Source organism: Rhipicephalus sanguineus, chromosome 11 (assembly GCF_013339695.2).
Source record: "Rhipicephalus sanguineus isolate Rsan-2018 chromosome 11, BIME_Rsan_1.4, whole genome shotgun sequence".
Classification (NCBI taxonomy): domain Eukaryota; kingdom Metazoa; phylum Arthropoda; class Arachnida; order Ixodida; family Ixodidae; genus Rhipicephalus; species Rhipicephalus sanguineus.
The window spans coordinates 42190915-42205725 of record NC_051186.1 but is presented as its reverse complement, the minus strand read 5'-3'; the positions used below and the strand labels follow the sequence as shown (position 1 = coordinate 42205725).

The 14811-nt window shown below is 49.2% G+C and overlaps 1 protein-coding gene across 2 annotated transcripts in view; it reads right to left on the bottom strand.

The window, feature by feature from the left end:
- Positions 1–14811, bottom strand: part of LOC119373230 (ribosomal protein S6 kinase alpha-5) — a 225243-nt gene that overhangs the window by 26956 nt on the left and 183476 nt on the right. For both annotated transcript variants that reach the window (XM_037643240.2, XM_037643241.2), the window contains exon 3: positions 364–582. In XM_037643240.2, coding sequence (XP_037499168.2) covers positions 364–582 — 219 coding nt within the window. The remainder of the gene's footprint in view (positions 1–363; positions 583–14811) is intronic.

Below are 14811 nucleotides of genomic sequence, written 5' to 3'. Positions count from 1 at the left end.
ACCCCCCCCCTCCCTCCCCATAGAAATTTCTACATTTTGTATGTGTATATATATATGCACTTTGTAAGCTTATTCCTTACCTGAAGCAAGTGGCATTCATCGGGGTGGTAGACTAGTTTTTCTTTACTATACTCCTCACCCGTGCTATGTCACATGCACAGTAAGGTGCTTGCACTATAAATGAATGACATTTAATATCGGAACCCCGCCCCCTCTCCCCCAAAGGAAAAAAAAAATTCTGGCTACACCCCTGTTGGGGTACCTTCAAAGCAACGAAATAGTACTTTCTTGTGAGTATTTTGTCTTACTGTACTATTCTGAATTCAATATTTTGTAAATCTTTTCAAACGCCAAGGTCTGTACCGAGGATTAGGTGCAGCTTGGCGTCCGTCTGGAAGGCGTAGTGGAGCGTCACCAGGAACGGAGACTGGCGGATGGCCTCCAGGACCTGTCGCTCGGTGCGCGTATGCTCCAGGGTCTTCTGTTTCTGCACGATGGTCGCCTTCTTCAGGACCTTCATGGCGTACAGCTTGTGATGGTCCTGGCCGCCCACCTTGCGCACCAGGAACACTTTGCCATAAGCTGCAACGGAGAAGCAAAGACAAGTCCTCTGTGAGCTTGCAATCCACTCATAACATCAGGACCAAGCTGCTACATTTCAATGAACTAGTGTGTGATCCCATTCATTTCACTGATTGGTAAACACCAGTTGGAGCACACTAAGTACAGAATTGCATTGACCACGTTTCACCCAGCGGTGGTGGTGGTGGAGGCATTGCAGCAGGTGGGTTAGCCTAGCCATTGCCTCCTAGACTAGATGCCTGCCGCATGACCGTAAAACCAGCTGCCAAATCTCTTCCTTTTCCTCCTTTCCACTAGTGTTGGTTGCTAGTGCCACATGCGGTGGACACTCCAGTAGTTTTAATGCGATAGCATTAATGAGCTCGTTGGCATCTCGTATAACCTCCAAAACTGCCGCACACAGTTGCCAAAATCGAAGAACTCTCGACTGGTGTGCCTCTATGGGCCGTGGACAAAAACGCTCAGCAGATGACGTGACAATAGTGGCAGTCGCGAGCACTACCTCGCGGCGTTTGTTAAGAACTCAAGGCAAGCTGGTTACACTGGGAGCTCGAGCCACTCCTCAGGCATCTAATAAAGGAGGCAATGGCCTGGCATACATAGCCGCCGATTGTTGCGCCTGAACGTCTCGTGAATTGTAGGTGTGTGTCACCTGGGCATTATGTGCAGTGAGGCACAGCCTTTCCACCACATAATGCCCGGGTGGCCTGAGCCCGGGCCGGCAACCTTGCAGGTGTCTTTTTTCTTAATAAAGTTTTTTCCGTCCGTCCGTCCGTGTGTGTCACTGCATGATAAACAGCCCCGTGTCTCGCAGGAAGCAGTGAAAAGTCGTAGCACGCCCCTCCTCGTTATCATGGGCCCTTCAGGACATCTTGAAATGTCCAGTGCCTATAGGAACACCCCTTTGCAGGCTGAGGACCATCGTGTCTCTTTCCCTTTCCTGCTTGCACCAAGAGGTGCAAGCAGGGGTGGGAAAGAGATGGGTGGAATCAGAATTTTTTTACTGCGAGGCACTCACAACAAGCGAGGGGGGGCTTTAGCGAGATACGTGGGGGGGGGGGGGGGGTGGACTTATGCATTGCATATTTTGAGAATGCTCTTAGGATGGGGTGGTGGGCAAGCGAAATTTTTTGTCACTGCTCAATTTTATTCATTTTCCGTCTTCCATGCATCTCAGCAACTAAGTTCCTTGCTGTGCAGGGGCATAGCCAGTAATTTTGTTCGTAGGGAAAGGGGGGAGAGGGGGGCTTCAACCACCCTTTCTGTACGTTCGTACGTGTGTTTGTATGTGTGCTTGTATATACACGCATGCCAAATTGATAAATTTCGAGGAGGGGAGGCGGCTACGCCAGTGTTGCTGTCCTTCTACGATTCGAACGCCACGCGGATGCCGTTTTTTACCCGCCACGCGAAACTGTACACTTATCGTAAGAACAGCGTAAGTGCGGCTCGGACCGCTACGCACATGCGCATTTCGGCGAGATCGAGGAAGTCCGTGTGTCCGCTGTTTGACGGCGACGTACGTACGTACGTTGCGCACGCATGCAGCGCGATTGCTGCGCGCGCCCGCAACAAAATGCAGCGACGCGCGGCGGCGTCTTTTCAGTGGCTTGCATGCGCAAGCTGGAACGCTCGCGCACGCTCCGTCAGTGCACGGATGAATGCATGCGCTCTGCTCCATGTAGCCTTCACCCAGTCAGTCGCTTTTGAGGCGCGCTGTCCCTGCTGCTGCTGCCTGCGGAGATGATTGCTAGCGCACCGTGGCGAGCGAATGGGGTTTTATATGCAGCGAATCCGTCCCATTTTCTTTTCGAAAACGCACGGGCACGAATGACGACGCGCCACGCTGACTTGACGCACGATACCGTGGAGCGGCTGCCAGGCCCACCCTGAAACGAACAATGAATGACACGGAGCGCGCGGCGAAGGTGACGACATGCGCCGCGTGGATTCCTCGTTGCACTGAAAAACGACGTGACGCATGGCGAGGCCTTGCTCGCTTGTTTGTTTGTTTGCAGAGGGAACTAAGTGGACTTAAGCGAGCGTAGAACTCGGACTCGTCTCGCGGGTTTGACTGCAGTTGAATCTCGTTATAACGAACACAGATATAGCGAATTATCGGTTATAGCGACTATATGTATGAACTTTGTTCCTGTCACGCTGCATTTCAGTGAGATAGAAATATTCGTTTGTAACGGGGGGAGGGGTTACCCCTAGATTTTCGCCTGCCCTGGGGCGCAGCAAGAAATTTTTTTTTTTTTTGGGGGGGGGGGGTACGTTTCAACCACTCTTTTGTGTACGTCGACTTGTCGTTGGTGCCCCCCTAGTCTCCATCTCCCCCCGCCCCCCAATAAAAGAATCCTGCCGCCACCTCTGTAACGAGCTCATCAACTCGTTTTCTGCAGTAAAGAAAGAAGGACGGCGATCGGCGTCCTGGTTTCATCTTTGCTGCCAGCAGCCAGCTATACGCACCACGCAACTCGTAACGGAGACGACGAGGAGCTTCTTGACTCGAAAGAAGAACGCGGCTTACGAAACCCACCGCCAGCGCAGTTCGCGACGCTTGTCGCCGCGCGGCCCTCTTTTTTCCATGGAGTGAAACCTACGCCCACAAAGGGGCTTCGGTTTCCAAAGGGACAACGGACATGCGAGGTCAAGCGCGTGCCCGTACAAAGCATGTACGACGGCGCAACGCGGCCGGCGCGCGCGTCTGTTTCTCTCCAGGGCGCAGCGGTGCAGCTCGAAGCGACCGCGGGGAATGGGAGGAGGGGGGGGGGTTGCATTCTTCAACGCAATGTGATGCATATGTCGCTCCCGGATATGCAGTGCTAGATGGAGGGTGTTATTCATAGAACAGACTGGTGGGCCACTTGACAATGCACATCTTGGGGTCGGCGTCATCTTGAACTCAGCTCTCTGTTATTCTCTCTCTCTAAGTGTTGTGGAAAATTTTTGAATAACGGAGCTTCTTTTCTCTGTAATTCAAAAATGTTCCGCAACTTATAGTAACTGTAGGGGTTTACCGTCCCAAAACCACTGTATGACTACGAGAGACACCGTAATGGAATACTCCGCGGAAATTTCGACCTCTTGGGGTACTTTAACGTGCACCTAAATCTAAGCACACGGGCCTCAAGCATCTCCGCCTCCATCGCTAATGCAGCCGGGATTCGCTTTCCGCAACTTATCCACTGACTCCGTGCGATAAAGTTGAATTCGCCATTTTCCAAGGTGCATGCCACGGCGCATGCGGCCTTCCCCTAGCGGAAAGCTCGAGAAATGCCTCTTGATCTCGGAGGCTTTCGTTCTGGCAATACCGGCTGTCTCGGTCCCTACCATAACGGCAGAGGGCAGCACGGGAAAATGTAAAAGGCGGATTGGCAGTAACCGTGTCTTATTGGCCCGCGTGGGTTCGAATCTGTAGCCCTCGTCGCCAAAATGTGGTGTCCGACTCGGGCAAGACGCTGGATCACGCAAACGCTGCACGTAAGTCCGTCCTCACAGTCAAGCCACTTATCGCAAAACCACTTGAATGACAATGACGATATGACACTGAATGACAATGACACTGTAAAAAAAACCTTTGCTGAAACATAAAGAAGGATACAACACGCGTCTTTCTGTTTCCCTTTCCCGGGCGACTCCTGAAGGACCGATCATCAACTATATATAGCCGCAGCCGCCATTCTTCAAAAACATTTACAGTTTATTTACGCAAGCTTCATTCGAGCAGCATAATATGCACGTCAAAACTCACTTCAGCCAGGAAGTTGAGGGTGAGGGAGGACTCGAATGCCTGTCTGCGTGATTTCTTCTTGCGCTTGAATTCCGCCAATCATGAGCTTTTCTTGCACGCCAAGATGCGAGCTCAAATCCCGTCGACGAATATGACGGTCGCATTGCGCAACAAGTTACCGCTATTGTGTCACACGTACACACTTATATTAGAGAGCGCGCCGGGTTGGATGATGCAATAACGCCGGTGCGTTATCCGCCTCTTATCGAAGATAGCGCGACCTTTCTGGAAGCGGTCACGAGGAAGCGTCTCATCGAAGGCCATCGTTCGCAACAGGCCGATATAAAGAGCTGCGTGCTTCGTTATAAATTATGGGAGGGCGCAGAAAAAAAAAGAAAGAAAGATTGCGTGGATATAACGCCGAAACTCCTCGCGCCTTGAGTCGTCGACTTCGTAATAAAATAACACAGGATACACCACACAATAAAATAAATACCACGCAATAATATCAAACACCAAAATACCAAAATAAATACCACACAATGAAATACCACACAGTATAGAACTCGGTAGCGAAAGGAATAACGTAATAATCATTGGAGTTCTTACGTCCCAAAACCACGATATGATTGTGAGGGACGCCGTAGTGGAGGGCTCCGGAAATTATTTCTACCACCTGCTGCTCTTCCACGTGCACTGACATCGCACAGTACATGGGCACAGCACTTCGCCTCCATCTAAATGCGGCCGCCGCGGCCGGGATTCGATCCCGCGACGACCTTCGGGTCAGCAGTGGAGCACCGTAACGACCACCATGGCGAGTAATTCCTTCCTTTAAGCACAAACACCACAGAAGGCATAGGCCCCCCCTCCCCCTCCTCCCCCCAATCATCCAAAGGGGGGGGGGGCAATTCTACCACATGCCTTTACCTTGTCGGACCTTTCACGTCAATTTTGAATGCGCCCAGGCTTATGGCTACGCATGCTTTTTGACGATAATGGCGAGCAAGATCCCTGCATGATGTTGCATTCAAATATCTGTTTTCGTCCCACCCTAACCTCGGAAAGCCGGGAACCAATGGCAGGCCTTTGTGGGCAGTACGTCATCGCTTCATTTTCGTCTTTGCATCCATTGCGGAACTCCTTTATTTTTTTTTATTTTTTTTTTGGGAATCGACCAGAGGGCGGAGGGGTCGCTTAGCTAAAACGTTACCCCCCTCCCCCCTCCCCCAAGAAAGAACCCTGAGCACGCCTATGACAGAGAGGCCCATTTGGACGTCACAGTATCAAGGACTGCGTGCAGTGACCGCGATCTCTCCCAGTGCTGTGGAGCTAAATATGGCAAGCACCGCAGATAAACATCTTCGCACACGTGCCGAGGAAGCCATAAAGAACAGCTAGTAAAAAAAGGCGGCTGCAGAACAGATCGCCGCGCGTACGTAGCGAAGTGGTTGGTTGGTGTGTGCGTTTGCATTTGCGGCACGTCTCATGATAGATCGCTAAGCGCTCGAGGCATACGCGCGGGGCACCAACCAACAACTGCTGCGGGGCAACCAGCGCTACTTTGCATCGGAGGATATCGCTATCGCAACAAAGAGAAGGCGCCGCAGAGCCGAAGCACGCTCCTCGAAGGCGCTACTGAAAATAATTCCGCATTTTCGCGCGCGTTTGCCTGGCTTGGAGGACAGGCAACGTAAACGCCTCATTTACTAAATCAGTTATGTTAAGATAAGACATTATGATATACACAACCAGGTGTTAAATTTGAATTGTATTCTTCGGTTTCGCTTGTAACAACTCCGGACAACAGAAGGTGAAGGCACCTCAGAAAGCGCTGTTGCCGTTCGGGGTGTTGTTGTTAATAAATCGAAAGCCTTAGATGCCTCATCAAAAGCGAAAATTGACCGTCGGCGGCGCCAACACGAGTGATGCAAAAAAGCATCATGTCATGGCGTCATCATGACGTAACAGATCGCCAAAATATGTGATGTTTCGTGACGTCACACAACGTAACGTCCGTCACATGACGACTTCGTCACGTGACATCGTCGTTTTGTTAAAGATCGGCCGATCTCGGGGGCACTGCAAAACGCCGTGAGGTACATAAAACCTTCGATGCCTGCGATCCCGGAGGCAGTGCGAAACCACGTAAAGTGCAGAACGATTTCGGAGGTGGGGTGTGGGCAGGGGAAGGGTTAACACAATCGAGTGGGAAGAAAAAAAATTGACGAAGCTTGCATTAAGTCGCGCAAGGCTTGAAACCGCGAAACTGGACGATTCTGAAGTTTAATCTGGTTGGCATCTGTAGGTTGTTGCCAGGCTTTAGCTAGGTTAGCCACGACACGGATATCCAAACTCCAGAACCGAGCGTTCGCGCCTCCCGTAGTTCTACGGGCACGTCGTCGTTGGCGTAGGGCTTCCATCGCTTCGGGCTCTTCTCGCAGCCGCCGTTGCCTTTCCCGTTCCCTAGTATGACAGCTTCGCGCTATAGTCGTGCCAAGGGGGCGATTTTATTGCTTCCTTTTACAGCGAAAGCTGTTATGAGATCATTTCACCGGCCGTTTTTGGCGCCGTAGTTGTCCGCCGCCGCCGCCGCCGGTGTCCGTAACCAGTATCGCTCGAAATAAGAAAAAAAAACGAAATAAGAAAAAATTCCAGGATGGAACGAGGTTCGAACCTGGGCCCTCTGCGTGTGAGCCCAGTATTCAACCTCTGAGCCATGCCGGTGGTTGAAACTGCTTTGCAAAAAGGTCCTATACAGGCTTCGTGTCGGGAACGAACCACATTAGCATATGCAATATAGCGTGGTAGAAGAGTAAAATAAGCACCAAGCGTCGCACAACGCGAATTCTATAACCAGGCGTCACACAATGCGAATTGCGCAACGAGTAGGTTGTTGATTGCTTCCAACCCATTACAAAGGTCTCTGCCATAATTCTTCGTCGTCATCAGGCACAGCATCAACAAAGTGCGCATAATGCCTTGCATGCGTTTAGCAGATAGCACGGCTCTCCGTAGAATGACGAAAAATGGCACAGTGCCTGTTGCCCTACTTCTCAAAAATTACAATGATTTATAGCGTAGTGGGTTCCTCGCAAGTGCACTTGTATTGGTTGCCAAGGAAGCCCATAAGCGCATGATCCATTTCCTCGGGGTCTCAGTAAAGTTCTTCGCACCCCTCCCCCGTCTCTCTCCCACGTCAGCGTATGTTATACAGCATGACGGCAGAGGGAAATAGCGACCGGGCGTCACCCAGTGCAAATTACATAACTGGTGGGCCGTTTAAAGCTTCCAACCCATTACAAAGGGCTGAGCCGTAATTCTTCATCGTCATCAGTCGTCGCGTCAACAAAAGTGCACGTAATCCCTTACAGACGTGTAGCTGGTGCCTCGCTTCTCCGCAGAATGACGAATAATGGCTTAGTAGGCGCTTCCCAACTTCACGAAAATTTGATTTATGGCGTAGTGGGTACCTTTCTAGTGTACTTGTATTGTAGCCCCAAGAGAGCTTACAACGGGCTCTTGAAACGCCGCTCTTCCAGCTTTCGCTGTGACTGTGCTGCGGTTTCAGCGCAGGCCTGGCGTTTTTTCTTTCTTTTTTGCCCGTCGTTCTCTCAAAATACATGTCGAGTGGAAGCACGCTGCCACTGAAGTGACGCAACGTCCACGACAAGTATGCGGATTCCTCGGAAGGATTGAAAGATTTGGAGGTCGATATACGTATCTTCGGAAAAGGCAAGGTTTTCATAATAGCGTTATATATGGACCGCGTGCGCGCGAATTCCTAACAAAGCATCGCAGCGGCTTGCCTCTTGTGTAGTAGACTCCCCACGAATGCGTTTTTTAAGAGAAGCGTTCATTCGCTGATCGATTTTTTTTAATCTTTATTTCTTCATTCTTTTTCATGTATTTTTTTTTTTACGTGCCGAGTGTTGAAGCTGAGTTGTTTGGGACCAGCGCTCTGGGACACAAATTGAAGCCTCAGTTGCAAGAAAAAAAAAACAGAAAAAAAAAACGGCCGACCCCACGAGGCATGTCGCTGAACCGTACGCGCGTGCGTAATGGACGTCAGAATTAGCAACCGTTACGCTCGTGATGCTTCGTGTTTGTACATACGTACGTATATATAGCTAAAAGTACGCGTAGATGACTTATATAGTCGCTCCCCATTCACAGAACGCGAGAAAGACGCATACCACTATAGCTCTTTATCGGGTGTTACGGAGATTCGTTTCCAGGGCAACGTTTGGAATGCAGCGGAACGGATTCATGATTTCAAAAAACTGCGCGTGTTTGTTTGTTTATTTAGAGAAGTTTGTACACGATCAGGAACCCCAGGTGGTCGAAATTACCGCAGCCCTCCGCTACGGCGTCCCTAATAATCATATCGTGGTTTTGGAACGTTAAACCCCAACAATTATTATTATTATTTAGGGGCGAAGCTCCTTAAGGCGGCACCCGTTCGTCCCTCGTAGTCGTAGTCGTAGTGCGTAACCAGTCTTACGCTTTGACCTCCAAGGTGGTGCCGGTGGGAGATTTTTCCTGTGCGTTGTTGAACAATAAAAAATTCGCAGCGGTAGCTAAAAGCCGACTTCTTCTGTCTCTCATTCCCATTAGCAGCCATTCTTTACCTCCAAGGTAGTGCCTGGTGAGATTTCTCCTGTGCGTGATTAAACAATAAAAATTTTGTTCAAAACGCCGTTGATTGATGAAATAAACCAACGAAAGACGCCAGATGTTTTGTAAAAGCAAAACGGAAGAACGCCAGATGTTTCTAAAGCAAAACGAAAAGACGCCAGCTGCTTAACGAAAGACGCCATATGTTTTCTAAAGCAATGATTTTTTAAACAATGAAAATTCACAGCGTACATGTAAGATTAAAGTGAGCTGCAAGTCGTCATAACTCATCGAACCTTTAGTATAAACGCGCCCGATCTCACGTCGGTGATGATGTATCGGGCAGAATTCACGGAAGATTCACGGTTTACCGATGAACCTCCGCAGCTTCGCCCACTCATCATCATTCACTCCGTGGATATGCTGCGATTTTTTGAGAAGTTTGTATAGACAGGTGCACATAGGAGATGCAAAGGAAACAAAAGAAATTTTACTGCAAGCCCACTGTAACTGCTTAGCGTGAATTCATGCTGCCTGAATATCCGCTGTGTAATATTTATGTCTTTTCTTTTTAACGCGTTTGCTTGTTTTTAAGCAGTTATTGCTACGTACTGTTCGCATTAGAGAGAAAAAGTAGCGGCCTTCACCCAAGAACACAGGCCTCTCCTATATACACACGTTTAATTAAAAGGAAATGTGCTCGCCCAATTAACGCAGCCTAATTAGTCGCACGTGCAAATTACGTAGCGCACTGTCGAGGCAGTACGGCTAACTGGCAGGTATTACAGATAACGGTACACTAAGACTCCCTAATGGCGTGGCCGCGACAAACTTCCGCTAACCCTTTCTTTTTCTTTTTTGTCTTTTTCGCGCGGGAAGAATTCTCTTGCGCCACGGAACGGACACCCCGGCAACACAAAGGAGGTATACGTTAGCGACGCAAGTACGCATGCGCGGGGAGGAGTAGCTGGACGGTGTGGTATTACCGGGTAACCCAGTTTACCAGCGCGGCGGCCCTCACCTAGATGTGTGCGCGGCCGGCAGTCGACTGTAGACAGTCATAAGTCATGACTCATCACCGCTAACCTTCGCCGTCCGGCCTACGCCGCCGCTGAAACCGAGATGACTTGCGGCCGGGCGCGCCACAACTTTACAATGCGACGAGCTGCGCGGCACGTAGGCCGCACACGCGCACAAAGTGAAAGAGAAAGCGAAAGCACGATCGGCGACGGAAGGCGGAAGCGGCGAACGAAACTGGAACATGGCCTCCGAGACCATCTACGCGCGCTGATGGTCTCGGAGCGTACACGGAAGAGAGGGGGGATAAGTGGAGGTGGAAGGAGTGTAATATAGTAATATCTGGGGTTTTACGTCCTTTGGTTTTGTCCATAAACGAGTGGAACGCCCTTCCGCGTACCATTGCAAACATTAAAGAATTAACTAGTTTCCAATGAGCCCTACTAACTTACTTTAGTGAGCAGTCCTTCCATAACTAGTTGAATTGTCTGATTACAAATTTTCATTTTTTCTATGTATTTTTATTCTATGTATTATATGTATTGTCTGATTCCAAATTTTCATTTATTCTATGTATTTATTTTTGCTAGATTGTACTATATATTGATCGCAACTGTTGTACTCTACCCGACTTTGCATTACTGAACTGTCTATGCCTTTTTTACAATATGCTTGCATTATGTTTGCTTGTTATTGCATTTTTCTTTTTCCGTACTCGTTAGTTCTTTCATTGTAGGTTCCCTTTATTCGGTGTACAAAGTACTGTATCCCCCCCCCCCCCCCATGTAATGCCTGTTCTCGGGCCCTTAGGGTCAATAAATGAAATGAAATGAAAACCACGATAAATTGATGCCATTGTCTTTCGTCCAATGGCAACAATTTAAAAATTTCGTGAATTGCATAAAGTTTCGCGGAATGCGCAATCAGTGCATTTTAAGCACAGCGAGGCCAGTTTCTCGTGGTACTGCGTGTTTTGTGAAACCCTTACGGTTTTTACTGTCTGTCTTGCCTCCGTGATCCGTGAGGAAGATTAGACAGACGTTCACGGAGGCCGTAAGAAGGACGCAGACCAATCATCCGTCCAATTCGAAAACGATTAATGGCGATTATCGACGATTTTATTTTTATCGCATTCGCCGCCGCGGCCCGAAACGAAGCCGATGTCAAGGAGGATTAAGGTGACATTGAGTCAGCGTTTGGTTTTTCCAGCGGTTTCCATGAAGCAGTGGCGACTAACGCTTGCAGCACCGTGCAAGAACGCCAGTGCGTTATCACCCAGGGCCACCACGCTCCACTCTTTCTCACCTCATAAAAAAAAGAAGAAAGAACGGCTGCACTTTCTTCAAGTCGCTTTAGTCTCCCTCCTTCCCTCTATCTCTCTCGTTGATTCAGAAAAGCAAGAACCGTTACGAAATACTCGCGAAGCCTACACAGATTTCTGCCAACTTCAACGCACCGTCCGCCAATTCGCCAGTGACACACCGTGTGCCGCTGCACACGACAAGACTATGACCTACAATACAGCGTCGCGAAGCGTCATTGGTCAGAACTTCCAGCATTCTTTTCTTTCTTCATTGGCTGATTTTACGTGTATCCCCAGACCGGCGTCAAAACGACCGAGTCTAAACTTCCGACAGATCCGTATTTCCCCCGACGGCTGGACTACGGTACCTTGCTCCTAATGACTCCCATGCGGCGAAAGAAAGTAAACGATACTCCGTTTCACACATCAGGCGCAACGCTATGAAATCAAGCGAGACTTCTTGCAGCAGATGCGTTCGCACCAAGAAACGGTTCAATGATTTTGCGAACCGTAAAATGATTTGTTTCTAGACTGAGCAATAAATGGGGATGCTTTGTGCCTTCGAAATAAACAAACCTCGTTATTTTGATCGACTAAGTAACATTACCACATTCTGCCAGTAACATTCTCCCAAGTAACATTCTGTATGACAATGTAACACATTGTATTGCCCGCGTACCTGATATGCTCGCTAAATCAATAATATAATCATAATCGTCATTTCAGTCGTCATGAGCATCATTATTTCGTTTTATTTCTTTATTGCCTCCCCCTCTGGTCACGTGCCCTGCGTGATGCCTAAAACTACTACTACTACTATTACTACTACTACTGTTACTACAGCTACTGTTATTACTACTGTTACTATTGCTACTATTACTGCTACTGTTACTACTGCTACTATTACTACTACGGTTACTACTACTACTACTGCTGCTACTACTACTGAGACGACGATGGACTAAGACAGGACGTCGGAGCAGTTGATCGAGCAATGGAAAGTGACCCAGGAAGAAGGCATCAAGGCTCGGAATGCATGCAGCCAAGCAAAAAAAGCCTTCGCGTAGACTCCTCCTATCACCCAACCATATACGCTACAACACACACGCGCACGGAAAACGTTCAAAGCGAGACGTGAAGGCTAGCTGCCTGCGCTGCTCATCGCAGCAGCAGCCGACGGTTGCTCCGCCATTGCCTAACCTCGCGCCACGCTGCCTTCGCTGACATTCACCCACTGGCACACTTGCTGAGGGCTGAAAGTGTGCGTCTGTGCGTGCGTGCGCGCGTGCGGTACGCTAAACGCTGTTTGAGGGCCCGTTTCGCCGTCAGTATTTCTTTTTGATTCGGTGAGTGAGGACGCGACACACTTTTTTTTTCTCGACTTACCCGTACTCCTAGCGGCGGTTTCGCGGGCTCTCCCGCACTCTTTCTTTAGTGAGAGCCGCCCCCTCACGGCAGACCGACCCCTTTCGCTTCTAGAGCGGCGCAAGAAAGCTTAAGTTTTTGTTTTCTTGCTTGTTTCTCTCTCCTTCTCTAGCTTTCTCCTTCATACCGCGCGTGTCTTTTGTTGTTATCTTGTTTCTCGCTAGCCACGGCCGGACCACAATGGACACGTGGTGCGGAAGATGAGAAATGCGGACATTATGAAGATAATGGAAGAAAAGAGAGAGAGAGGTAGAAACAAGAAATGAAGAAAGGAATTGAGAAGGATGAATGACGCCGTTTCACTTTCGTTGAGTAATTCTTCTGCGCCTCTCGGTGTCTTCCTGAAACGCTTCTGACACAGGAACCATAGAGCAGCTGCAGATACGCCTTACCCCCACCATCACATTTATCGAGACATACGAATTCAATAGGAAAGAGAGATATGGCGTAGATTTGGACGAAGATAACGGGTCCTCCTTTCCTTATTGCCAAATAGGAAGAAGAGATCGAGAAAAGAGGGAGAGACGGGGTTCTAAGTTTACGAAACCCACTGGTGTACCTGTCGTAACGCGACGCTGGTGTTGCGTTATAGTTGGCGTTGAAATGGTGGATTATCGCTTACGATAGATGGCGCCCGTTTTGTGTGCAGTGTCCTTTGTCTTCGACGTCGTCACGCCTGGATGATTCTTTAAGGATTATCGCTGTCTCTGAGCCGGTTTAGATAGATAGATAGATAGATAGATAGATAGATAGATAGATAGATAGATAGATAGATAGATAGATAGATAGATAGATAGATAGATAGATAGATAGATAGATATTTAGCTTAACCGCATGCGAATTAGCACATTACCGCTGACGCAGACGTGAGCAGCTGCGTCAGTGGCGCCACGTAGCGAGGAAACTACAACGTTATCGATGAGCAACTTAGGTGTTAGCGTTAAAGGCGCCGGCAGAAACGCAACCATGATTTTTGGGGGGGGGGGGGGGGGCACTTGCTGAAGGCCTTGACTGTTAGAGAATAACACCTATTTTTCTATTTTCATTATTTATTTACGGTAACACACCCCCTCCATCCAGATTTCGGAAGGCAGGGGACGGGGTGGCGGTCCCCTAGGGCAACACCCCTGGCTATGGGCCTGCGTGAATGAATGCTACAGCAGCTGGTTCCCATTCGAAAAAAAAAAAGAAATAAAACGCGAGCCTCTACAACTGACGTGTTTCGTTGGTAACATGTTTGCCCAACTAACACTGCTCGCGCGTCTTCTAGAGGAAACGTGGTGGGTAAAAATGATTAAACAAAAACGGACGCAGTTATTTCGGCGCAGACCGGCGTCGCTAGGTCGTCAGGTCGCCTAGTTTATATGCTATTCCTGTGCCGCACCCCAAACAAACAGGTTGGAGGGTGATGTCACAACGGATGCGAGCAAGGTGAGCTCATCGCAGGGAAACCGAGATGCCAGACACGTGCGAGAGGATCTTGGGGGACGTCTACGATTAACAAGGTATGCGGCCACTGCACATTGTTTGGTGAGTCAAGCACAGGCGTGCGGACGGCGGGGGGGCAGCCACCCCCCTAGTCACCTAAAACGGAGGGGGGGGGGCAAAGTCTGCCCCTTACATTGACCTAATAGGGAGGGGGGAGAGGCACTTTGATGAACCTTCGCCCCTCCTCCCCCCCTGAAGGGGAACCCTGCGCACACGCCTATGAGTACAAGGATCGCACTTGTACCAGATGGAATAGCGTAATTCTATGTTAGGTTTATGGGGTTTAAAGGGGTACTGACACGAATTTTCGAAGCTGAGTTTACTACGCCATAAAAATCTCCTGTACACAGAGACGGCTCTGCGCAATTGTAAAGCTCAGTAAATGCTAAGACATATTATTTTGACACTCAAGTCCATTTTCGCATGGCGCACCTAATGACATCAACACTAGCGTGACGTCACGCTACAGTGTATATTTTGGTGACCTTGCGCACCAGTATCGCTATAGTTGTGATGAAGTCAGGTTCCAAAACATTCACAATGTCCGCTTGCGCATCACCAACGGAGTCACGGAGCGGAGCGGCCTTGGAAATGTCCCGATATCTTGCGCGAGCACGTGACGAGAAGCTCATACCGAGTTGTG